Below are 26087 nucleotides of genomic sequence, written 5' to 3'. Positions count from 1 at the left end.
CCGGCACAGTACACTGTGAGGGGGAGGAGTCCGGTGGAGGGGACGAAGTCGAAGATCTAGAAGAGAGGGAAGAAGACTAGGGGAGGAAGGTTGCCAGGAGGGCAAGGAGGTGTGGGATCTAGAGCCCATCTGGAGGACCTAGATTTTGAAAAGAGGTCGAAAACTTTCTCCATGGACCATTCTTAGAACTCAGAGAAGAACAGACTGAAATACTGAGGGGAAGTCCAGGGACAGACTGGAAAGACAGTCAAAACGATTTTCTTTCTTTCTTTTTTTAATTGAGATATAATTCATAATGTAATAGCACAAAAAGTACCCTTGTAGAGTGTACAACTCATTGGTTTTTGGTATATTCACAGAATTGTACAACCATCCCTGCTATCTAATTCCAGGACATTTTCATTTCCCCCCACAAAGAACCCCCATACCCATTAGTAGTCCCTCCTCATCACCCATCTGGCAGCCACTAATCTATTTTCTGTCTCTACGGAGCCAAGGTGATTTTGTTGAAATGACTTTTAACAACCTTTAATGTATTTACCAGTTTTCCTATCATAACTTGAATCAAATTTCCCTGATTTTCTATTCCATTTGTATACCTATCAAGAATCAGATATGTCAGTCAGGGTTCAGTCAGGAAAACAGATGCCACACCAGCTATTTTAACCGACAGAATGAGAGGATTTAATATAGACAATTGGTGAAAGAACTGTTAAAGGACCAAAAAAGGCAAAAGGGATGCAAAGGTCACACAGAGAGTTACTTCAGGAAGCAGCTCCCATACCTGGGGAGTGGGAGAGCAAAGGCAAGAGGCTGGAATTTTTAGACCTAGAGCTGGGAAGTGAGGGAACTGCCCAGTTGGTGCTACTGCCTCAGGAGCTCAGAGAGAGACGTCATGGTGTTGGTACATATGAGAAGCACAAGAAGCTGGTCCTGGAAGGACTGGAAAAAGCTAGAACCTAGGATTAACTGCCACTGCCAGTTAAGAGAGGCCGTCTGACTGTATTGGGAACGGGAAGAAAAACAGGAAAGAGCAAGTCCCTTCTCTCTCCTCTATCCTTCTTCTAGCAGCACTATTGGCAAAACCTAAAAGGGAGCCAGCTGGCCAAAGATAAATGTAGTTTGCAGAGTCCCAGCCTCAGCGTCACAGAGCAAAAGATCCAATTTGAAGCCACTGAATGACTACAAATATCCCTGGTTCCCAAATATGGTCTGAAACCACTGGTTGGCCCAAACTAACCTCCTCCCCCCCAACATTAGCATTATGTGTGCATGTTTCCAAAACTTAATTCTGTCCAGAGTATTACTAGACTTTCCCGGTCATTTTAAATCTTACTCTGCCTTCACTATTAATGGCCTACCTGATGGAAAGGCAGCCCACATATCACTAGACCTTAGATACCTCTGACGCAAGTGAGTGGGGCATACTGACTGGCAAAACACTCTTCAAAATTCCACCTCTCGTATCTCTGCCTGCAGTTTGGAGACTTAACACTTATCTAATAGTAATAACTTCTTCTGTTGTGATGTCAATGCAATTGCCACATTCACACCCACTCACACTTAATCTGTCCCAATTTCCCTGATTTGTGTGATCTATTTCTCTTTCTATGCATATAAAAATTCTTGGTTCATGTTTTCAAAGTAAATTCGATCTGGTAAGTGTGAATATTTCCCCACTGAGCAGTTGACTGTGTCACAACAATTATAGGTACATACCAATAGAAGATGATTATCATTATAAGTGGAACAAAAAGAAGGACATCCATATAGGTATTCCCTGCCCCTTTTAATTGTGTTTGTTTATAAGTAGGGCCTGGTATGAAGTACATACATATAGTGAGATTCTAGGATGAGTGAGAAGAAAATGGCAGGCAAGAAATTACCCCTAGCCCCTGGGGCAGGAAACAGGAGACTTCTTTGGAAATTTTCAGTTGCTGAGAAAAGATCATTATGGAATCTGAAGGGCTCTCCCTCATAGAATAATATGGAATCCAGTAAAAAGAGCAGATGGGGGAAGAGTCTTGGATTTATAATTTTGCAGCTGAGCTGGACAGTAATCAACTCAGGTTGAAACAGGAATTCAGAGGTCTCTGAGAGGAAGTCTCTTGGGAGAAAAATGGGACTCTGAAATAATAGCGTATTTGAAGGAAAATGTGAAAAGAAAGGCAATTAGAACCCTAGGGAAAACAAAAAGTTGTATAAGAAAAGATGTATGTACAGTACTTGATTCTGCATTGGCTGATATTTACACAGGCATAATAAAGTGTTGCTACTTACCATCACTGTTTAACCAAAAATAATTTTATAACTATATTGAGAAGACAAGAGAGGAGTGACAGAGGATAGGGTCAAAAAGCTAAATGCTCACTTATTGAAGCGGGAAGAAAATAATGTGCAAATTTGCTAACTCAAGAAACAGCACCCCAAGTATATTACTTAGAGATGTAGAAATAATACTATAAGGAATGACTAAAAGTTTAAAATGAGTGCCTTTCGTAGGACCCAGATTGTGATCTCCATGTACCATTTTCCACTGGTAACATGGAAAGGCATGAGGGCTAACTAGAGAAATGGGTGATCCCAGATCTGGGGCAGGAAATGTGCAAGATGAGCATAAGGTACCCTCTAGTTGCAGAAAGCAAGGAAGCTTTCAAAAACTACTGGAGTCATATTAAAAATATAGAAGCCAGCCTGAAGGATTCCACTGAAAAAAGATGGAAAAACTTAACATCAAAAAGACATACAAATGACCAAGAGACACATGAAAAGATGCTCAACATCACTGATCATCAGGGAAGCACAAATCAAAACCACCATGAGATATCACCTCACACCTGTCAGGATGGCTAAAATCAAAAACACAAGAAACAAGTGTTGGTGAGAACATGGAGACAAAGGAACCCTCTTGCACCACTGGTGAAAATCCAAACAGTGGTGCAGCCACTGTGGAAAACAATATGGAGGTTCCTCAAAAAGTTAAAAATAGATCCAGTAATCACACTACTGGGTATTTACACAAAAAAATACAAAAACAGTAATCTAAAGGGATACATGCATCCTATGCTTATTGCAGCATTATTTATAATAGCCAAATCATGGAAGCAACACAAGTACCCATCAATAGATAAATGGGTAAAGAAGATGTGGTATATATAAACAATGGAATATTACCCTCCATAAAAAAAGAATGAGATCTTGCCATTTACAACAACATGGATGGAAACAAAACAAATGATCTAATGAACAAATAGAACAAAACAGAAACAGACTCATAAATATAGAAAACAAACTGGTGCTTTTGTTTTCTGGAGAGATGAGCAAAATAGGTGACGGGAATTATAACCACCAGTTATAAATCAGTCACAGAGATGTAAAGTATAGCATAATAGTCAATGATATTGTAATAATGTATGGTGACAGATGGTGACTGTGCTTATTATGGTGAGCACAGAGTAATGTATAGAATTGTCAAATCACTATGTTGTACACCTGAAACATTAACATAACATTGTATGTCAACTATACTTCAATAATTAAAAAAGAGAGACAGGCACCTAATCATATTTTCTTCCTGAGAAACAGTGTATTGTGCCAGCGCCATTTAAATAATCCATCATTTTCCCCACTGAACTAAAAATACTATCTTTGACACGTATTAATTTTTATTGTGATTTTTTTTCTCCTAGATTCTTTATTTTGTCCCTCTAAATTATGTTTTTTTCTGTTAATGCCATATTAATTTGATTACAATGGGTTTCTGTATTTTCATTTTTTATTACCTATTCTTCATTATTAATTAATTTAAAATAATATAATTTAATACAATTTATGAAAAGAATTGTATAGGAATTCTGACTGGAAGTGTATTAAATTTATATAGTAATTTGTAAAAAAAAAAATGATAGATTTTTTTACAGGAGATTAAATACAAAATCCAGCTAAATATTCTTTATAAGAGAAAACCTAAAATAGGAGAACCCAGAAAGGTTGAAAAAAAACAGAATAGAAAAAGATATATCTGGAAAATAATAACCGAACAAAGCCAGTGTAGCTACATTAATGTCAAACACAATAAACTTCAAGGATAAAAAGCTTAACAATGATGGAACGAATAGCCAGGAAGACACAATCATTTTAAATTTGCATGCTCCAAGAACAGGATGTAAAAATGGATCATTTAGTGTTGTCTCTGTTACAGCCAAGGTCCCAGTGCTGGGAACAAATGATTTTAAGGTCCTACATATTATGAAGAAGTGAATTCTTAAATGGTAGCAGGGGAGGCAACCATTAGCCCTTTGCCCATCTTGAGATTATAGAAAGGAAGCTTAATCATCGGTAGAGATCAGGTAGAAATAAGTGTAGCGTCCTTCAAAATAACTACTCAGAGAACTTGACCCATGTCCTCTAGAATTTGGGGATGAAGGGGCTGACTCATGTCTAATTAGTCCTGAGGCAAGAGGCCAGCTGGCTTATCCAAACCCCTAAAGGCATGAAGAGGTGTCCTGGAAAGAAGAAGCTGAATTTCTATAGCAACAGGGTCAAAGGGCCCTGTATCCCATAGGCAGGATTGGAGCCCATGAGACAGAGGCACCCTTGGTTGTCTTGAAAAGGACACTAGCAAGGTGACCCCAACCAGCAGAGTAAGTGTAGCAGAAGCACATGGCAGGCAAGAAATAAAAGAGTCCAGTTCAAGATGTAAAGTGAGTACTTCTAGGAGAGATTGTGTTATGTGTGCTATGTGTTATGTGCCAGACCGTTAGGGTTCCTATTTTTGTAATTTTGAGCCAATGGAGAATACATAGATACTCAAATAATTTCACTATAATGTGATGCTGAGGTTAGGTTTTGTCCTATGGAGACTAGATGCCACTGCTGGTTGAAGGATTTAAGATCACAAGTTTCACAATCAGATTTGGTGGCAATGTGGAGAATGGACATGATGGAGCCAGATATAGAGAAGAGAGACCAGTCAGATCATAACATCAAGCACTAAACTCAAAATGAGCCTTAAGGGCCTGACCTAAGAAAGGGGTAGTAAGTATGGAGAAGAAGAAGCAATTAATTCAAGCAAACTTGGAGTAAAAGGCAAAAACTGGCCTGAAGACAATTGGCCTGAAGCCTGAAGACTGACTGGAGGTAGGAAATGGGAGTGTGAAAAGGACTCCAAATAACTCCCAGATTTCTGTGAGTGGCTTAAAGGGCAAGGATGTGGTAGTCAAAACCAAGAGGTAGTCGATATTGCCCTGGGAGTAAACACAGAGGAGGAAGAGCAGTAAACCACTGACGGAAGGAACCCCAGGAAACCCCAGCATGAGGTTGAGGATATTAGTAAGATCCTATCTAGGGTGTGGCCATGGACTTGAGTTGTTGAAGCCTTGTAAGTGTTTGAATCTGAGGATTTCCAAAAAAGCAAGGATGTCTATATACTACTAACAGAGATTTCCACGTTTAGATTATAAATTCGCATTTTAAGTATATGAGCCAGTATTTCTATGATTAAAATATAACACATAAATGCATACCTCATTGAGTGTCAACATATCTTCTACTTTGGTGGCACCACTTTCAGGCAGGGAAATTAACACAGTTTTGGCTATCTCCTTTAGAACTGTATCAATATGCATTTCACACAAGTCGCTGATCTACCAAGAAGAAAAAACATGGAGAGGAAAACTCTTCTTTCATCCAAGATGTACTTGAGTTATAAAATAATTTAGAGGGCTGTATCTTGAAACTTGGGGCCTGAGCCAAGATAATTTGGTGGAAATTGTAGGAGTACATTTACAAAGAAAGCTTGACGTGGAACTAAAGTTTTATAGAGCAGCAACATATGTCATAATCTGATATACGTTATCTCTTTTAATCCTTCTTCTGGCCCATGACTCATTACTACCCAAGTTTTACAGCTAAAGAAACAAAGGCTCAGATAAGCAAAGTAACCTGGGAAGGAACGCAAAAGGCAGATCATTGTACCTAGATTTATCTGACTCTCAAGCCTCTGAGTTTTGTCTATTGACCCTGCTGTCATCAGAGAAAAGCACATCTAAGAAGGTATGCATGTTCTATGTAGAAAAGATGTCAGAAATCAATACACAGTCTCCATTAGGTGAATGCCTCATCTAACTAACATTAGATGTATTAATATTTAAGCACTCCATTTTGCCATTTTCCACAGTCTACAATTATTCCATTTTCTAAACTACACTGTGGAGTTGAACTACCATTTTAACATATTGAAGGCAAGTAATTCAGAGACAAAAACAAGGCAACTCTGCATGAAAAGGCCCCAAAGCAGTTAGAGAAACATAAAGCATTATTTTTTTTAACTCAATAGATGTCCTTTTAGTTAAGAGTCACATCCTTTAAATAGCTTTCATAGATAAGCAAACTATTATTTATAGCCTGAGTATTAATGTATGTAGTTAAAAAATGTATTTATCATACCTTCTTTAAAAGTTGATTGAACATATCCAAAACTGAGTCAACTTCTTGAAAGAAGCTCTCTAGTGTTAAAGATGACCATGTTAATATTGTGAGCCCTTGTCTCAACACAGATTCCACCTAGAAAAAGAAAAGAAAAAAAACATAGCAGCTTCCATGATTAACAACAACATTTGCATTTACTTAAAAAGGCTTTCTTTTTATTACCTGGAAATATTATAGGTTATATTTCCTTACTTTTATTTCTCTCCATTATACTTGGTAAAGGTGACTTTGTTTTTTAATCACCTTTGGCTGTCCATGAAGAATCATGGATTCTTAGAAAGTGCTCGTTATTTAGATTTAGTTGTTTTTCAAAGGCAACAAAACTTGTTGACAAGAAATCATTCTATAGGAGAAATAGAGCTATAATGTTGAACTAGAAAGATAGCGGATCTAGGCAAGAATAGATAAAATCCATAATCTGTGGAACGGGAATCTAATTTTAAACACCAGGGAAATCAATATAAAACCTTCGGCATTACCAACCTTTTTCATTCTCGGGGTCATCAGATTGACAAACACTGAAGGCACTTCCTGACATAACTCATCATAATACTGCAGAAGACCCTGTTGAAAGTCAAAATGGTGTGTTTTACTTTAATTTATTTTAAAGCAAGTCATATTTTGATTCACACCAGGAAGGTGTCATTATACCTGTTTCCTCATGGTCCTGCCAAGATTAAGGCCGTTCACCTAAATTTATATTAATTTACCATACTTTTTCCTCACCTGTAAATTACCTTAGCATCTCCTTTAAAGAGCAAGTCAGTGGAGCTTTCTAGAGTTGTATTTTTCATATTTACTATTTAATTACCTTTCTCTATTTATGCTATTTTAAATAGCATGGATAATTATCTTTTCAAGATGTCTCTCATTATAAGTTTTTCCCCGTTCTGGAACACATGAAAGCATACTTATTATTGATGTCACACTTGTTTTCTTGAATCAAAATAAATGTATGCACAATCAGAATTAATAGGCTTATATATTTTCTTTTAGATATTTTTTAGAGATGAACCGTAATGATCAATTTTTGGCCATTTCATAATTTATTGCAGGGTGTGATGGGAAATAAGGATTCCAATCAATCCTTCCCCAAATTAATAATATTAAGCTGTTTCAATGTTTCCTTAATAGTTTCAAAGTTATCAACTCCTTTCCACCTTTTATATTCCCAGTATTCTGTTTTCACATCAGTATTTTAATACTATCAAGAAGAAACAAGGGAATATAACATGGTATGCTAACTATATTGAAATTTAAAATAAAATAAAATAAAATAAAATAAAATAAAATAAAAGGAAAGGAAAGGAAAGGAAAAGAATAAAGAGCCCAGAAATAAATCCCTGACATATGGCCAATTAATTTACAAAGAAGCAAGAATATACAAAGGAGCCAAAAATATACAATGAGGAAAGGACAGTCTCCTCAATAAATAGTATTGGGAAAACTAGACTGTCGCATGCAAAAGAATGACACTGGATACCTATCTTAAACACATACACACAAATCAACTCAAAATGGATTAAAGACTAAAATTTTAGACCTGAAACGGTAAAACTCTAAAAAAGAAAACATGGGGTAAGCTCCTTGACAGCTGTCTTGGCAGTGATTTTTGGATTTAACCAAAGCATAAGCAACAAAGGCAAAAATAAACATGTGGCACTCCATCGAAGTAAAAAGCTTCTGCACAGCAAAGAAAACCATCAACAAAATGAAAAGGCAGCCTATGGCAACAAAAACAACAACAACAACAACAAAAATGCGAAAAACTAACAATCCAGTTAAAACACATGCAAAGGAACTGAATAGACATTTTTCCAAAGAAGAGACACAAAAGGACAATAGGTACATGAAAAGGTAGTCAATTATCACTAACCATCTGGGAAATGCAAATCAAAACCACGGTGAAATGGTACCTCACGCCTATTAGAATGGTTATTCTCAAAACAAACAAACAAACAAACACCCAAGAGATAACAAGTGTTGGCCAGGATATGGAGAAAAGGGAACACTTGTGCACTGTTGGTGTGGATGTAAATTGGTGCAGCCACTATGAAAAACAGTCTAGAGTTTCCTCAAAAAATTTTAAGATAAAAATACCATATGATATAGCAATTCCCACATCAGGGTCTCAAAGAGATATCTGGACTCCCATGTTATTTACAATGATGATGGGAACATCCATCAATAAATGGATGTGTAAAGAAAATATGGTATATATATGCGATGGACTATTACTCAGCCTTGAGAAAGAAAGACATCCTGCCATTTGGAACAACATGGATGGGCCTTGAAGGCATTATGCTAAATGAAATAAGGCAGACAAAGAAAGACGAATACTGTATGATGCCACTTACATGTGGAATCTAAAAAAGCTGAACTTGTAAAAACAGCAGAAAAGTGATTGCCAGGGGCTGGGGGTGGTGAGGGAATACGAAGAATTTGGTAAAAGGGAGCAATCGTTTAGCTAAAGATGAATAAGGACTGAGATCTGATGATTAACATGGTGGCTATAATTGATAACACTATAGCATATAATCAAATTTTATGAAGAGAGTAGAACTTAAACATTCTCACCAAAAAAAGAAACAAATATACATAATATATATGCGCACGTGTGCACACACGCACACACACACACATATATATATATGAGGTATGTATATATATAAATGAGGTATGTATATATATATATATATGAGGTATATATATATGAGGTATATATATATGAGGTATATATATATATGAGGTATATATATATATATATATATATATATATATGAGGTAATGAATGTGTTAATTAGATGACAGGAATACTTTCACAATGTATATGTATATCAAATCATCATGATGCACACTTTAAATATCTTACAATTTTATTTGTCAACTGCACCTCAATAAAACTGAAGAAAAATGAACAATCAACGTAGTAACAAATTTCCCCTCAATATCACATCAGCACAACTCCAGTGATGTATTTTTCTTTTACCAAAACAAAAAACTCCCTCAAAAACAATTTAAAAATATAATCTATCTTACCTGCAAATGCAACTTATCTGCTTTCAATTTATTCTCCAGTTTTAGCAATCTCTTTGCCTCTTCTGGTACATCCAGCTTCATTTTTATCATGCACTTAGTTTCCCGAACAACTTCCAAAATTTTGGGATCAAAATTAACCAGCAACTTCCCCGTCTCTGGGTGTCGCACAAAAAGTGTGGCTTGTAAAGCTACAAATAAATGATTATTGGCATTAGTTTTTTTTGGATTTCTTTCCTGCTTCCAGCCATGTTTACATGCCTGTCTTTCCACTGGGTACTGACTTCTTAATAGAACAATAGTTTTGGATATCCTAGGTGCTAAGGCATAGCATCTGACATGTGGTCAGTGCTCAAAACTCAGATAAATGAATGCAGAGTGTCTGCAAAGCCATACAATCAGATCCAGAGAGATAAAAATGGACGAAGAACATATAGTCTTCGTGCTATGAACTGCAATACTTTTGTGAGTGGATCTAAGAAAGCTATAATGCAATGTAGTTTATTTTAATGGATTGTGATTTAACCCCTGTGAGAGAAATGGAAGGAGTACACGCTACAAAATATGACACACCTCATATAATGAACTCTTTCTCACAACCCCAAACTGCTTCTTTAAAGAGGCTTATCTGAACTAAGCCTCCATCTTGAATTTCTAGTAACTAAGTTCAGTATCAATAATTAATGTTTATTAAACACCATGACATTGTAAACTTCTAGGTTGTAGAGGAAGACTTTTTTAGGCTACGCCGAAACTACTACCTGAATATCATTCATATACATAGGAATTTTCAGGCATGCTTTTTATTATGAATTGAAATAAATAATCCCGGTCAGTGGTGAGTAGCCATAGCTTATTTGTTATCCTAACCTGAATTATTTCTAGAGGCATAATAATAACACACTTCTAGACGAGTATGTGCTAGCTTAAATTACACTACTACCATGAGAATTCCCTATGTATCTTCCAAGCCTCACATTGCTTCATAGAATGTGGCTGCATTGAATTTCTAGTAAAATAAAATAGTCTGTATAGCCCTTTGAAGTTAGTTGACTTTTATTCATCAATTAGTCTTGAGATGGTTCTTAATGCTGCTGGTTGCATGAGGATTTCAACTAAAAATTTTACTTAATTCGTTTGGAATCTTTTTTAAATTGGGCCAGAAATCATTGATCCTCCCAAGTAAATTCCAAAATAACCTTGGAACGTTCATCTAATGAAATCTATCTTCCTTAAGTCTGTACTGAGCTTTCTTGAAAGGACAAAATGGTCAGCGAGACCGCTAAGAATAATGACAGCCAGAAAGTCAGCTCCAGAACTGAGTGGCATTTCATTAAACTTTATAGAGCAACCATCTAAAAGAGGCCAACACCAGATCCCCAATTATTATTCTGAGTTCCTATATTGTTAAATATAGCCACATCAATACAACAAGAAACTTTGCAGAACAATTTATTTCCACTTCACAATTTATTTCCATTTCATAGGAAAAGGCAGATTTAAATCCCAGCTTTGCCATTTCCTAGCTGTGTGATAATCTTGTGCAAGGGGCTTAATCTCCCAGTACCTCAGTTTCCTCTTCTATAAAATGAGGATAATTATAGTTCCTCATAGGGTCGCCATGAGGCTTAAAAGGAAGCTGCATATGTAAAGTGCTTTGACAAAGCCTGGCACATGGTAAGAACTATATAAGTGTCAGCTATCACTGTTATTTAAAGGTTACAAGGATGAAACAGACATAGAGAGTACCCTTCGAATGTGTAGGGGAGATAAGACAGATCCATAAAGCAGTAAGTGTCATGAGAAAGAACAGCAGATAAAGCATATAGAGGACTCTGGAGTAGGAAGACGTTATTTTCTGCTGGGGGAACAAGGAGCTTTATGGAACTGGTAAGTGGTGAACTTGTTTTTGAGCATGTGCCAATAAGAGGAAAAACCACCGGGAAAAAGAAAAGTAGAAAAGTGTATGGTATTATACAAGCAAAATAGAACATGCTCCATTCTTCAGTTAACAATTCTCTTCTGCCCTTTTCCAGAATGTGAATTTTAAGTTTCTCTTAAAGCTCCTTTGAGAGTGTTGCTCTTAGCTGCCTCTATGGACCCTGCCTCCATAGGGTCCTACTGTACTCATTACCCAGAAACAGTTGGCCTGATACAAGTGGCTTATTAAAAGCTAAACTGAGGGGCCAGGTGGGGAAGACAGCCTGCAGAGTTGGGGCCCCGTCCTCCAGGACACAGGCATGAATGAATCAATAGCTTGTAATGGTGAGGTGTCTTCAATAGCTAAAATATATGGGTCAGGAACCAAGAGGCAGGAAAAGAGCAGCCACTCGTACCATCACTCCCAGGGACCCAACTGCAGGATTTGTGCTTCCTGTCCCTGCAATTCTGTATACCCTGCTGGGGTGGAGATCCTGGCATGGAAGGAGAGACCTTTCTATCAGGGACTACAGTCAGGGTTCCATCAAGGTTATGGATAAAGCTGAAGGCTAAGATGGGACAAAGCAGGAACCTGGACCGCCTAACAATTGAGCCCACACAGTAACAACACCCCAGATCATGCCCGTATGGACAGATGATGGCTTGAAATCAGCCCTCCTCTGCTTCACAGTGAATTCTGCCCAATGCCTTGGCACCTCTCAGAGGTACCTAGACATAGCCCTAATACTGTGAATCTACTGGAGCTCAAAGTGAAGTAAAATTCCGTTATAGAAAAAGAAAGGAAGGAAGTGAGGGAGGAAAAAAGGAGGGAGGGAAGGAGAAGGAAGGAGAGGGAGGAAGGAAAGGAAGGAAGGAAGGAAGGAAGAAGAAGAAGAGGGAGGGTATTTTCCGCTTTCTTTCCTCCCTTCCTTCCGCCTTTCTTTCTCCGTTTTCGTTTCTTTTTTCTTCCTTCCTTCCTTCCTTCCTCCTTTCCCTCTTTCTTTCCTTTTCTTTTCTTTCCTTCCTTCCTTTCCTTTTTCCTTCCTTCCCTCCTTCTTCTAAGGAATGCAACCCCTCCTTGCCATTCTTTCTCCCCTGATTGGGACTGAGATTTGAATCTACAACATGATAAAATTGAAGATGAAAACTTCCCTAAATCTATGGAGAACTATCTATGAAGAGTCTCGATATTTACTTTTAAATACTGTTTCTTAGTGTGAAGTCACAATCTAAGTATATCAACTTTAAGGTGATGGCAACTGTTGCTTATAAAATCAGAATATTATTTAGTAACTGTAAAGAAACAATTGTATTTTAAAAAGATATAATTGTATCATTCCCAAAGCTAAATATGACCATCATAATGTTGCATTAAAGGGATGTAAAAATTCTCCAGAACCATGAATTCATTCAAAATCACCTAACACCCCCTCCTTAGTGACACTGCATAGTCTTATACACACCATACTGTAACTGCGAGATCTCTCTGACCCAGGCTGTGTGATAGACCACCTCGAATTCCACCAGAACATAGGAAATTTTGTTATACTGACGAATGACAGCTTTACCTTCTGCACTTGACAAAATTTCTGAATTTTTCTGTTTTTTTAAGGGGAAAAAAAGATTTATAATTAAAAGATTGTTGGTTGTTTTTGTATCCAAATCATAAAGCTGTTGGTACTTAAAATGTCATCAAATAATTAATTATGTTAGCAACTTAGATTTTGCTTCAGAGTAAAATAGAGGTGAGGAAAGCCATACAAACTAAAGATGGAAGTAGAGAAACATTACCAGCAGAAAGGGAAAACTAGAAAAGGAAATAAAGGATTTAAGAAGAAAGAGAGGTCTATCTAGCCTTACAGCCAGCCAGGCTGAGAGCCTCTGCTTTCAATTCTCTATTCCCTTCCCAATTTTCTGGGCAAGATACAATGGAGTGATTTTCCTTGAGCTGTGAATATCAGGGAAAATCCCCAAATTCCAGCACCAAAAAAAAAAGTAACTGTATATCAAAGAACAAAAACCAAATTTCTTTACATAAAAACTGAAAGCCTTATTTTTTGACTCACAGATGTCAAAAACACAGCAATCTCACTGCAGAGTCAATCAGCAATGGAGTCCCCATCCTGGCCTCTTCTCTAAGGCCAGCGTTTTAATATTTTTACAAATAGTGAGAACAGTAAAATAAATGATAGCAGTCAAACAGCAACAATAAAAATTTTAATATCCAAAAATGCTTAAATACTAAAATTACTGCAAGACTATTTTTGGTAGTTATTTCCTTCTGTATTTAGGCATAAGATGCCACCCGAAGCAAGCCAACTCTGCGTTGTTACTCTGTCTCTTTACAAAACCAAACCAAACCACACAAAAAACAAAGACAAGACAAACTGGCAATTTCAAAATGACAACATGACCTAAGAGTATCCTGGGATTTTTCAGAAATCTAATAATCTTAAGGACACAGAGAATGCATATACTCCATTATACTTTGCTCTAGATCTCAATTCTTTATTCAGGAATAGTGTCTCTGGGGCACCTGGGTGGCTCAGTTGGTTAAGCATCTGACTTCGGCTCAGGTCATGATCTCGCGGTTCGTGGGTTTGAGTCCCACATCAGGCTCTGTACTGACACTTCAGAGCCTGGAGCCTGCTTCGAAATCGTGTGCCTCTCTCTCTCTCTCTCTCTCTCTCTCTCTCTCTCTCTGCTCCTCCCCCACTCATGCTCTGTGTGTGTGTGTCTCTCTCTCTCTCTCTCAAAAATAAATAAACATTAAAAAATTTTTTTAAAAAGGAATATACTCTCTAAGACTGTCTTCACTTCCACTTATATATGTCAGTGACATATCTGTCCACACAGAGAAGTAAGCTTCAGGATTATGCTTGTACTTTTATTATTTTCAAAACAATGACTCTTTAAAAGCCTTGATAAAGTATCTTTTATTACTAAAAGCCATAAAGTTATAAGATTCTCCCCCTTAGAGATTAACTGCAATTAAGTGAGCTTATCTACTAAACATGAAGGAATTGGCTTGGTCACCCTCAGGCATATTTATAAACTAAATTTTTTTTGCCAGTGAAAGAATTAGTTAGCTCTCACGACTTTATTGGACACAAACGTTATAGGATAAAATATACATCTTCTATTAAAACTACTGTAATCCTCATACTGTAAATGGAATTACTGGCTTACGAAGAAATAGTTGATGGGCTCACTTATCCGGCGATAGAGCTGCCTCACCCAAAGTATTTTGCCTGCTATAGGGGGCATGTTGCGAGCCAGAGGCGGGTCATCTTTTTGAGAATGATAAAGCTGGAATTAAAGATACGGTATTGATGTTTAAAATTCAATACAATGGAAAAGGCAAAAGATATTCAATACATTTGCACTCACATGTTTTATGTATAGGAGCTAGTCAATAAATATGTAAATGCACTTTAGAGATCATCTGTGGCTCAGAAACTACGATGTTTCCAATATATGACATTTAATTCTCTCTAAACCCTCATTCCCCATTACATGTATATTTTTTTCTGTATTTTATCCCAAATTTTAAGGAGATATTCAAATAAGGGAGCAATAAGCTACATTATATCTGTCACAATATTCTCCAGAGCCCATATTTCTCTACACAGAAATATTAACTTAAATGGGCTTTCCAACACACACATAAATGCTGTTACAAAAACAAACAAACAAACCCTGTTCTTAAGAGCATAGGGATGTAAATCTGGCTGTCCAATGACATACACTGTCAACACCTTCCCACATTTGGAGGGGCACATCAGAGGTACTTAGCAGTGAAAGGATCATTTTGAAAAGCTTGGCTTCAGATAATAAGGGCAATACTTTCAGAATACTTTTTTTTTTTGTACTAAAGTACCACTCTGTTTATAAACATGACCTTGCCTTCTTTGTAGCTTCAAGTTCAGCCACGTAATACTGAAGAATACGCTTGATGGTATGGTTTATTTCTAACTGAAGACAGGGGATGTTCAGCTTCTGGAATCTGAAAGTGAGTGAGGGTGAATAATTAAAAAGTCAATGAGAAACATACTTAAGAATTGCTGCCATCCTAAAAATCCATTCATTCACTCATTTGACAAATACTCATGCCAGACCTCATGCACTGTCCTGGGATGCAGTGAGGAACAAGACAGGTGTGGAGCCAGCCCTCTTGGAGCCTCCAGTTATCTTATGGAAAATGTAGACTTAGTCAAGAGCTATGTTTTAAAAAAATCATTTAAATTACAAGGGGACCAGGAATGCATATATCAAGGGAACCCAGCCAAGTCTGGCGAGGCAAGAAAGACTTCCTTAGAAAAGGACATTTAAACTGACAATGAAAAGATGGGGGGCAAGGGTTGACTTAGCAAAGATGGAGGGGAACACACTGAGCATCCCTCTGACAACAGTAATGCTCACATAATTCCAAATAGCCATAATCAAAACAATGATCTGTCTGCCAAATATCACTTCCGCCTTCAGACTAAGTGATGCACAGGAAATACTAGGATAATAACATCCTGATAAGAAAGTGAATTAACACCAGTGTGCTATGGGTAAAAAGAAAGACAGACACACAGAAAGAGACAGAGACAGAGAAATCAAAAAGAAAATGGTGCTGCCATCTGTCTGTACAGTATTACCATTTGTCAAACTCATTTTCTGTCTGTTTTGACTCTTTCACTGGTCTCATGAGGTGAAGTCTCACTGGTATGATCCAACATTAGAGAGATGTGGAGCTATATAGCAAAGCTGGGCCCAAACCAGATGCACTGGCTCTCAGGGGAGCATTCCCGAAGGATCCCTAACATGAGCCATGAGCCCCCCCTGAACTCAAAGGAAATGGCATCCAGTCCAGGCTGCCCTGCCCTTTAGGAGAGCACCATTGTCAGGAATAGAGGAAAAGGAAGCAGCAGGAGCACTCCGGAGGAAAAATGAGAACTTTGAGGATCTGCTACCCTTTGATAACTTCACTTCTAGAAATCCTTGCAGTATGCAGAATTAAATATTATTTGTTCCCTTTCCAATAACATCTATGAAATCAACTTCAGATATATTACCCAGCTGGAGGAAAAATCATGTGAAATAATTTCATTTTCTTATTGGAAGACTTTCTGCTTCAAAAAATGCAATGAGAAATATCATACTATATTTCAAATTTTTACCAATCTATTTAATGGCAATTTAAAGATTAATGTTTATAAGTCTTAAAGTTTACGGAGGAGAGATTTCCAAAAATATCTTATTTGAAATTGTATTTTCAAATACAAAGTTATCCCACCTAGAAACTATACTGCTTAATGCACTATAAATACCTTTGAAGAAGCTGAAGGGCCTGCTGAGAAGACAAGATTTTTCCAAAAGTACTGTTCATAAATGCCTGTATTTGTATCTAAAAGAAAATATTAATATTCAATTGATTTGGGGCATTAGGGAGAGATTCTTTTTGTTTAGCAACAATTAATGATTTTCCTATAGAATCAAAGTTGCCTTAAACATACCTACCATCTAAGCATCTAGAATTGCACTGTCCAGTATGGTGGCCACATGTGGCTCCTGAGCACTTGAAATGTCACTACTTGGAAGTAAGATGTGCTCTGAGAGTAAAATACACACTAGATTTTAAAGACTTAACACACCTACACACAAAAAATATATAAAATATCTCAATGGTTTTTATCTTAAAATTTTTTCTGATTTTATCATTTTTGAGAGAGAGAACAAAAGCAAGGGAATGGTAGAGAGAGAGGGGGATGGGAGATCCAAAGTGGGCTCTGTGCTGACAGCAGTGAGCCCAATATGGGGCCAGAACTCATGAACCATGAGATCATGTCCTAAGCCGAAGTCAGACACTCAACTTACTGAGTCGCCTAGGTTCCCCCCAAAGATTTTTACCTTGGTGACATGTTAAAATGGTAATATTTTGAATTCTGTTGGGTTGGGAAAAGTGTATTATCAAAATTAATTTCACTTGCTTCTTTTAACTATTATTCATATGGCTACTAGAAAAATTAAAATTAAATATGAGGTTTGTTTGCATTTTCTACTCATTATTTATGGGATATGACTAACCTAGAGATTTATAAGAGTGAATGTCCCTTACTAAGCATATTTCTTGGAACATTTAAATTTCTAAGCATATTGGTAGAGCAATGTAATGACATATAGACCCACAGGGTCAACAAGTGTCATTTTCCAACACTACTGTTCTAAGAATCCTCTTGGTGACATTAAGGAAGAACAAGAAGAAGAAAGTACTTTTCCAAGACTCCCACCATCCCTAGCAATGAACTCCAAACTCCTGGTACTCAACTGATGGAACTGAAGTATCCTTTGCAAACTACTCTCACTTATAAATTGTTATGGTCTACTAATATAGGCTATGTTTATTAATCAAAATTTGGGAAGGGAAGAAAATTTTAACATTGAAACCTATTTGAAAATATTAAAAATTAAAATTTTTTCAATGTTTATTTTTTTGAGAGACAGAAAGAGAGAGAGAGACAGAGTGTGAGCAGGGGATGGACAGAGAGAGAGGGAGACACAGAATCCCAAGCAGGCTCTAGGCTCTGAGCTGTCAGCACAGAGTCTGATGCGGGGCTTGAACCCACGAACTGTGAGATCATGACCTGAGCCAAAGTCAGACATTCAACCAACTGAGCCACCCAGGTGCCCCCAAAATATTAAAAATTTAAGATGGCCTCTAAATTTACTGAAAGCTAAAATTTGTACCTAGGCTACAGGAAAGCTTTTATAATATATAGTCTTTATTAATAAATCATATAAATATAAGATATACCAAAGGTAGTCCTAAGAGGGGAATCTAGTCTAGCAACACAGGTCTACCTCAAGAAGCAAGAAAAATCTCAAATACACAACCTAACCTTGCAGTGAAAGGAGCTAGATAAAGAAGAACAAATAAAACCCAAACCCAGAAAAAGGAAGGAAATAATATAGATTAGAGCAGAAATAAATAATACAGAAACTAAAAAACAATCAAAGAGATCAATGAAACCAGGAGCTGGTTCTTTGAAAAGGTCAACAAAATTGATAAACCTCTAGCAAGACTAATTACAAAAGAGAGAGAGAGGATCCAAACAACAAAAATTACTAATGAAAGAGGAGAAATAACAACCAACACCACAGAAATATAAACAACTGTAACAGAATATTATGAAAACCTATATGCCAACAAATTGGACAACTTAGAAGAAATGGATAAATTCCTAGAAACATATAATCTACCAAAACTAAAGCAGGAAGAAAAAGAACATATGAACAGACCAATTACCAGCAATGAAATTCAACCAGTAATCAAAAATCTCCCAACAAAGAAATGCCCAGGATCAGATGGCTTCACAGATGAATTCTACCAAACATTTAAAGAAGGGTTAATACAATTTGACAAGAAATTTCATATTAAAAAAATAATAAATAAATAAATAAATAAATAAACAAACAAATAAAATAAAAATAATAAAGAAGGGTTAACGCCCATTCTTCCCAAACTTTTCCAAAAAATACAAAAGGAAGAAAAACTTCCAATGACTCTAAGAGGCCAGTATCACCCTGATACCAAAACTAGATAAAGACACCACACACACAAAAAAGAGAGAACTACAGGCCAAATCCCTCGTGAATATAGATGCAAAATCCTCGACAAAATATCAGCAAACTGAATCCAATGCTATATTTAAAAAATCATTCACCACAATCAAGTGGGATCAATTTCACGGGTGCAAACTTGGTTAAATATTTCCAAAACAATCGACGTGATACAACACATCAATAAGAAAAAGGATAAAAACCATGACATTCCAATAGATGCAGAAAAAGCATTTGACAAAGTACTACATCCATTTACGGTAAGAAACCCTCTGCAAAGTAGGCCTAGAGGGAACATATCTCAACATAATTAAGGCCTTATATGAAAAACATACAGACAACATCATACTCAATGGTGAAAAACTGACAGCTTTACCCCTAAGGTCAGGAACAAGTCCACTCTCACTGCGTTAATTCAACATAGAATTGAAAGTCCTAGACACAGCAATCAGACAACATAAAGAAATAAAAGGCATCCAAATTGGTAAGGAAGAAGTAAAATTGTCACTATTTGCAGATGACATGATACTATATATAGAAAACTCTAAAAACTCCACACACACACACACAAATACTAGAACTGATAAATAAATTCAGTAAAGTTGCAAGATACAAAATCAATGCACAGAAATCTGCTGCATTCCTGTATACCAATAATGAAGCAGCAGACAGTGAAATTAAGAAAACAATCCCATTTATAATTGTACCAAAACCAATAAAATATCTAGGAATAAATTTAATCAAAGAAGTAAAAGACCTGTACTCTGAAAATTATAAAACACTGATGAAAGAAATTGAAGACTATGCCAAGAAATGGAAAGACATTCCATGCTCATGAATTAGAAGAAATATTGTTAAAATGTCTATACTACCCAAAGCAATCTCCAAATTTAATTCAATCCCTATCAAAAGACCAAGAGCATTTTTCACAGAGCTAGAACAAACAACCTTTAAGTTTGTATGGAACCACAAAAACAAAAACAAAAACAAAAACCTGAATAGGCAAAGCAATCTTAAAAAAGAAAAAACTGGAGGTATCACAATTCCAGATTTCAAGTTATGTTACAAAGAGGGAGTAATGAAAACATATGGTACTGGCATAAAAATAGACACATAGAACAATGGAATAGAACAGAAAACCCAGAAATAAACCCACAAGTATAAGGTCAATTAATCTTTGACAAAGGGAGAATGAATATACAATGTGAAAATGACAGTCTCTTCAACAAATGGTGTTGGGAAAACTGGACAGCAGGATGTAGGATGAAACTGGGCCACTTTCTTTCACCATACACAAAAATAAACTCAAAATGGATTAAAGACCTAAATGTGAGACCTGAAACCATAAAAATCCTTGAAGAAAGTACAGGCAATAATCTCTCTGACATTGGCTGTAGTAATATTTTTCTACATATGTCTCCTGAGGCAAGGGAAATAAAAACAAAAGTAAACTATTGGGACTACGTCAAACTAAAAAACTTCTGCCCAGCGAAGGAAACAATCAACAAAACTAAAAGGTAATCCACTGAATAGGAGAAGATACTTGCAAAATGACATATCCAATAAAAGGTTAGTATCCATAATATATGAAGAACTGATCCAAAAACAAATAATCCAGTTAAAAAATGGGCAGAGGTCATGAACATTTCTCCAAAGAAAACATCTAGATGGCCAACAGATACACGAAAAGATGCTCAACATCACACATCATCAGGAAAATGCAAATCAAAATCACAATGAGCTATCACCTCACACCTGTCAGAATAGCTAAAATCAAAAACACAAGAAATAACAACTACTGGCCAGGATATGGAGAAAGGAGAACTATCTTGCACTGTTGCTGAATGCAAATTGGTATAGCCATTGTAGAAAATTCATGAAGGTTCCTTAAAAAATTAAAAATACTACTACCCTATGATCCAGTAATCACACTACTGGGTATTTACCCCCCAAAATACAAAAGCTCTAATCCAAAAAGATACATTCACCCCTATCTTTATGACAGCATAATTTACAATAGCCAAACTATGAAAGCAGCCCTAGTGTCCATCAATAGATGAATGGATAAAGAAGATGTGGTATATACACAATGAAACATTATTCAGCCATAAAAAAGAGTGAAATCTTGCCATTTGCAACAACATGAATGGAGTTAGAGAGTATGATTCTGAGCAAAATAAGTCAGTCAGAGAAAGACAAACACCCATATGATTCCACTCATATGTGGAATTTAATAAACATAACAAATGAGTAAAGGAAAAAAAAACAGAGAGACAAACCAAGAAACAGACTCTTAACTATAGCGAACAAACTGATGGTTACCATAGGGGAGGTGGGTGAGAGGATGGGGGAAATAGATGATGGGGATTAAAGAGTACGCTTATCATAGATGAAAAATAATAATCTCTCTGACATTGGTTGTAGTAATATTTTCCTAGATATGTCTCCTGAGGCAAGGGAAATAAAAACAAAAGTAAACTATTGGGACTACATCAAACTAAAAAGTTTCTGCCCAGCGAAGGAAACAATCAACAAAACTAAAAGGCTAAATAAACTAAATAAACTAATAAAACTAAAAATAAATAAATCATAAAAATAAGCAATATTTTTTTTCAAAACCCACAAATTCCCATTGCTATAAAGATGCAACTCCTAAAGCATTTTGGGAGCAAACTCCACCCTGCCCAACTAGACAAACAGTATAAACAATAACTAAAATATATCTTAAATATCAAACAGTCTAACTTTCAAAAACTGAAAGGCAATCTATGCCAAAAAGAAAGGGTCAGAATTTTAGGGTCATTCTTATTTATATTGCCCAGATTACCTTAATATAATTTTTAAAGAATCTTTAAAAAATAAATGAGGAAAATATATATAATTTTTTTCACCATCATGGCAAGAATTTCAGGTTCAGGAAGTGGACAGAGTATATTCTTGTCCCTCTCTGTATCTCCAGGACATTCTACAGCAAGAAGAGACCATTCCCTGGGGCTAACCCTAGGTTTACAGTACTTTTATGATAAGAGAGTAACTGAGGTCATGTAAGCCCAAAAGGTGGGAGAGAAATATGTTGTGGTCCCACCAGACATATTTTTTTAAGTACCCTTCATCCTTCTGCTACCCCATAAGCTATGACAAACAGGATGCGGTCTTTTTTAGAGCTGTGCTCTAAGCTGAAGACAGAATGTAGCCATAAAGTGCAAGGCCAAGTCTGGGAGGGCAATCAATCTTCCTAATCTGTCCTCAAATCTTTTCACATTTAAAACAATAAGGATGACACATCTTCTCTTAGACAGGAAAATCGACATGGGCTCCTCGGCATAACAATAATGGTAACAATGGTTCTGATGCAAACTAGACATGAACCCCAGCTACAATAGCCTTTTGGGCTTCTGTTATTCATTGATATCTTTTACTGAATATGCTCATTTCTCCTTTATTTTGAGGAAAACATTTTGTGGACTGGTTAAAAAATTATTCACACTGGCAAATAGTTTTGATCAATTACACAAGAGTAACTTATATAGTAGATATATAAAATCCAGTACTATTACATTTCAGCTTTACTAAAGTAAAAGTACGTATAATTACTTACCTCTAAACCATTGATTTTTGTCATGAACTCTGAGAAATCTGTATCAAATTCTGTCCTTCTTGGATCCAGAATGTCATACTGTTTTTTCTTAACGCCTTGATATATACTTCTGAATTTTATTGCCATAATATCTATTCCCTCTATGGTGGAATTACTCAAGGCTGAATATGTCTGCACAATCGTTATCATTTCTGTAATCTTAAAAAGAGAAGTGTTATTTCAGAAATGGGGTATTAGCACCCTTCCCTAGAATAAGCTCTTAATAAATCATTGACTTAAGAAACAAACCAAGGGGTGACTGGCCAGCTCAGTTGGGGAGAATGAAACTCTGGATCTCCAGGTTGTGAGTTTGAGCCCCATGTTGGGTGTAGAGATTACTTAAAATTGAAATCTCTTATAAATAAAAATTTAAAAATTAAAAAAAAAAAAACAATAAACAGGCCCTAGAATCATTTACCTAAAACCAGCCAGAGGAGATAAACTAGAAGACAAATCTCTGTCACCAATCATTACTACCCTTAGACTTTCTATCATGTCTAGAGAGAGTTTACTATCTTTCTCAGATTTTGATCACTTTGCCTTTCAAGAGGGGAAAGAAAAGAATTTGAGTAAAAGCTCTTACAGATGTCTGAATAATTTTATCTTTTTGCTCTTGAGAATTTTATGAAAATCATTTCTCTTGGATCACTAGATTAAAAAGCTTTACCATTCTGGAGTGCTTGGGTGACTTAGTTGGTTGAGCGTCTGACTTTGCCTCAGGTCATGATCTCATGGTTCGTGGGTGTGAACCCCATGTCGGGCTCTGTGCTGACAGCTTGGAGCCTGGAGTCTGCTTCAGATTCTGTGTCTCCCTCTCTCTCTGCCCAACCCCACCCCTCCACCCCCTCCTGCCCCTTCCCCGGGCGCTTGTGCCCTCTCTGTCTCTCTGTCTCTCTCTCTCTCAAAAATAAATAAACATTTTAAAAATTTTTAATTAATTAATTAATTAATTAATTAAAAATCCTTTACCATTCTTCTTGGCCCTCACCACAATTCTGAAATGTCAGACTAGCAGAAATCCACATCTGTTTTGCCTTTCACCTGCATTCAAGCAACAGAAGTCCCAAGAAGCCTAAAGACAACTGCAGTCAGTTCTGACCCCTGAAGAGCCTTGGGAAACCCTCAAAATAAACTTTACTGCACAAATGGCTGCTTCCATCTCGATGTACCAACACCACCACTTAACCAAAACAAAACAACAAAACAACAACACACAACAGTCCTTCACATCTACAGGCTACTCAGTTATTTAACCTTCATCAATGATTCCCCACTTTGATTCCTGCTTTGGAGAATAATGCTCAAAGCTCTCCAGGGCAGACCCATTGGTCCAAGGCCAAACAAAATGAACCTGTTTTCAGGGGATTCCTCCAAATACTACACACCATGAAGACAACAGTACTGGTCCTCCTACCGAGCCAGCAGAATTCACATAAATTCCCTCCACCTGACAACCAGATGACCATTTTCAGAGCAACTGTACCTCTTACACCACTATTTCTGTGCACTTCCAAACACCACTGTCATCCTAGAAGCCAGCCGAAACCTGGAGGAAATACGAGCCCCCTGTAATTTGCAACACACTGTATATGCTCTATGTAAAGATGAGAAATACCTGGCTCTCCAACACATACAGTCCACGTACCTTAAAAAACAAAAACAAACTTTAAAAAACAGACCAAGGAACTCAAACTACCCACTTGCTGTGTTCTTCTAGGCTGCTGAGACTGCCTGCTATCCCTTACCGTGCCACCTGGTCCCAAGGGCCAGAGACTAGGATGGAATTCCTGTCACTAACACATCCTCCATTTTGTCCATGGGTGGATGAGGGGCCAAAAGCAGAGACAGCAGTCAGTCCCATGCTTGGCCTTTCCAACTTAGCCAGTGTGTCTCCTACCCCCAACACCACATAGCAGCAATGTGAAAGCCAGTCATGGTGATCAGCCATGACCATACCCCTGCTTGTTTGTCCTCCTCTTGGCTTTTTCACCAACTCACTCTTTATCAGCTTTTGACCCCTCAGTATTGACATCCAACTTGTGATCCCTTCTCTGCTCACCAACCTTGGCATCTTTCCCAGTTCTCAACTTGCTATGATTGCCTCATCTCAATGTCCCCCTACCCTACCTACTAGCTCCAGTTCCTTAAATCTACCCCCAGAAACACCAGCTTCCCATCCCATCTCTTCTCTCCCACAAATGTTCAGGGTGAGAAGCAAACAAAACTAAAGACAGGGCTCTGGGAAACATCAACATTCACCAAAATTTACATGGCAGGAAGAGGAAAAGGAAGCAAAGGATACTGTACTTCCTTAGTTCTGGCTCCTTAGGACAGACTAACACTAATGCCCCATCAAGTCTCCATCTACCAAAAGAAGGTGCAGCCTAGTGACACACTAGAACTTTCCTCACTTGTTCCTTAAACATTTCTGCCCAAGTCTGAGGTCTCAGTTCTCCAACCCCAACCTCAGTCCTGTCTGTCCTGTGACTTTGGTACTTGTTCATCCTGACATCTGAATCTCAGCTTTCCCTAATAGGCTCTGATTTAGCTTGCCTTTCTGACTCCCCTCTTCTACTATTTTAGAGTTCAGAGAGGTAGCCCAACAGTGGTTGCTACTGTGCCCCACTCATCAGGGGAAGCCCATCCAGGCAGCTCAGTAACCAATCACCTCTGGAAAAACATGCAAAACCCTGCCACACTTCAGGGTAAGTTTTATAGCCCCAGCTTTGCAAATCTGGATACCAATATCCACCAGTTACACATGGGAACAATGCCAATCATCTAAGGCATTCTTAGTACAGGGGTATTGGGATAACCTGGCAATCGGGATGCACTTTAGGTGAGGTCTCTGGGTGGGGGGCATTAGCTCTGGTGCTGAGCCCTTGTGGCATGAAATTGTGTCCTTAAGATTAGAGGCACAGCTTCTCTAGAGGTAGAGTAGGGTAAGGAGCTAGTGCAGCTGGCCATTACCGCCCACTCCCTTCAGCATCAGGAATATTTGGGCTGCTGCTTCATGAATGGATGCCCATTAAGCCCAGCATTAGACCTGCCACCGAAGATCTTTACTGCTAATAGGCTAATCATTAAGGTCTAGCCCTGAAACTCTACCAAGTATAGAATTACCCAAGTTGACAGGGGTCCTAGCTCCTAGAAAAACTAAGGGTAAAGAAATCTCTATTGTTCACAAAACATCTTCATATAATAGTTCCCTACCTATGGTTCCAAAATCACAAACAACAACAACAACAAATACATTTCATAAATTTGACTTTATCAAAATGAACAACTATTGTGCTTCAAAGGACACCATCAAGAAAGTGAAACGATAACTCACAAATTGGGAGAAAATATTTGCAAATAATAACTGATAAGGGACCTATACCCAGAATACATAAAG

At 37.2% G+C, this 26087-nt stretch overlaps 1 protein-coding gene across 1 annotated transcript in view; it reads right to left on the bottom strand.

Annotated features, from left to right (window-relative positions):
* The window catches only part of DNAH8 (dynein axonemal heavy chain 8), a 310125-nt gene that overhangs the window by 248299 nt on the left and 35739 nt on the right, over positions 1–26087 (bottom strand). Inside the window, 9 exon segments of the mRNA XM_030314553.1 lie at positions 5526–5645; positions 6448–6564; positions 6973–7053; positions 9529–9716; positions 12909–13044; positions 14635–14754; positions 15352–15451; positions 16764–16840; positions 22652–22849. Of these exon segments, the coding sequence (XP_030170413.1) occupies positions 5526–5645; positions 6448–6564; positions 6973–7053; positions 9529–9716; positions 12909–13044; positions 14635–14754; positions 15352–15451; positions 16764–16840; positions 22652–22849 (1137 nt within the window).

The sequence above is a fragment of the Lynx canadensis genome, chromosome B2 (genome assembly GCF_007474595.2).
Source record: "Lynx canadensis isolate LIC74 chromosome B2, mLynCan4.pri.v2, whole genome shotgun sequence".
Classification (NCBI taxonomy): domain Eukaryota; kingdom Metazoa; phylum Chordata; class Mammalia; order Carnivora; family Felidae; genus Lynx; species Lynx canadensis.
This window is presented reverse-complemented; position numbering and strand designations above follow the sequence as displayed.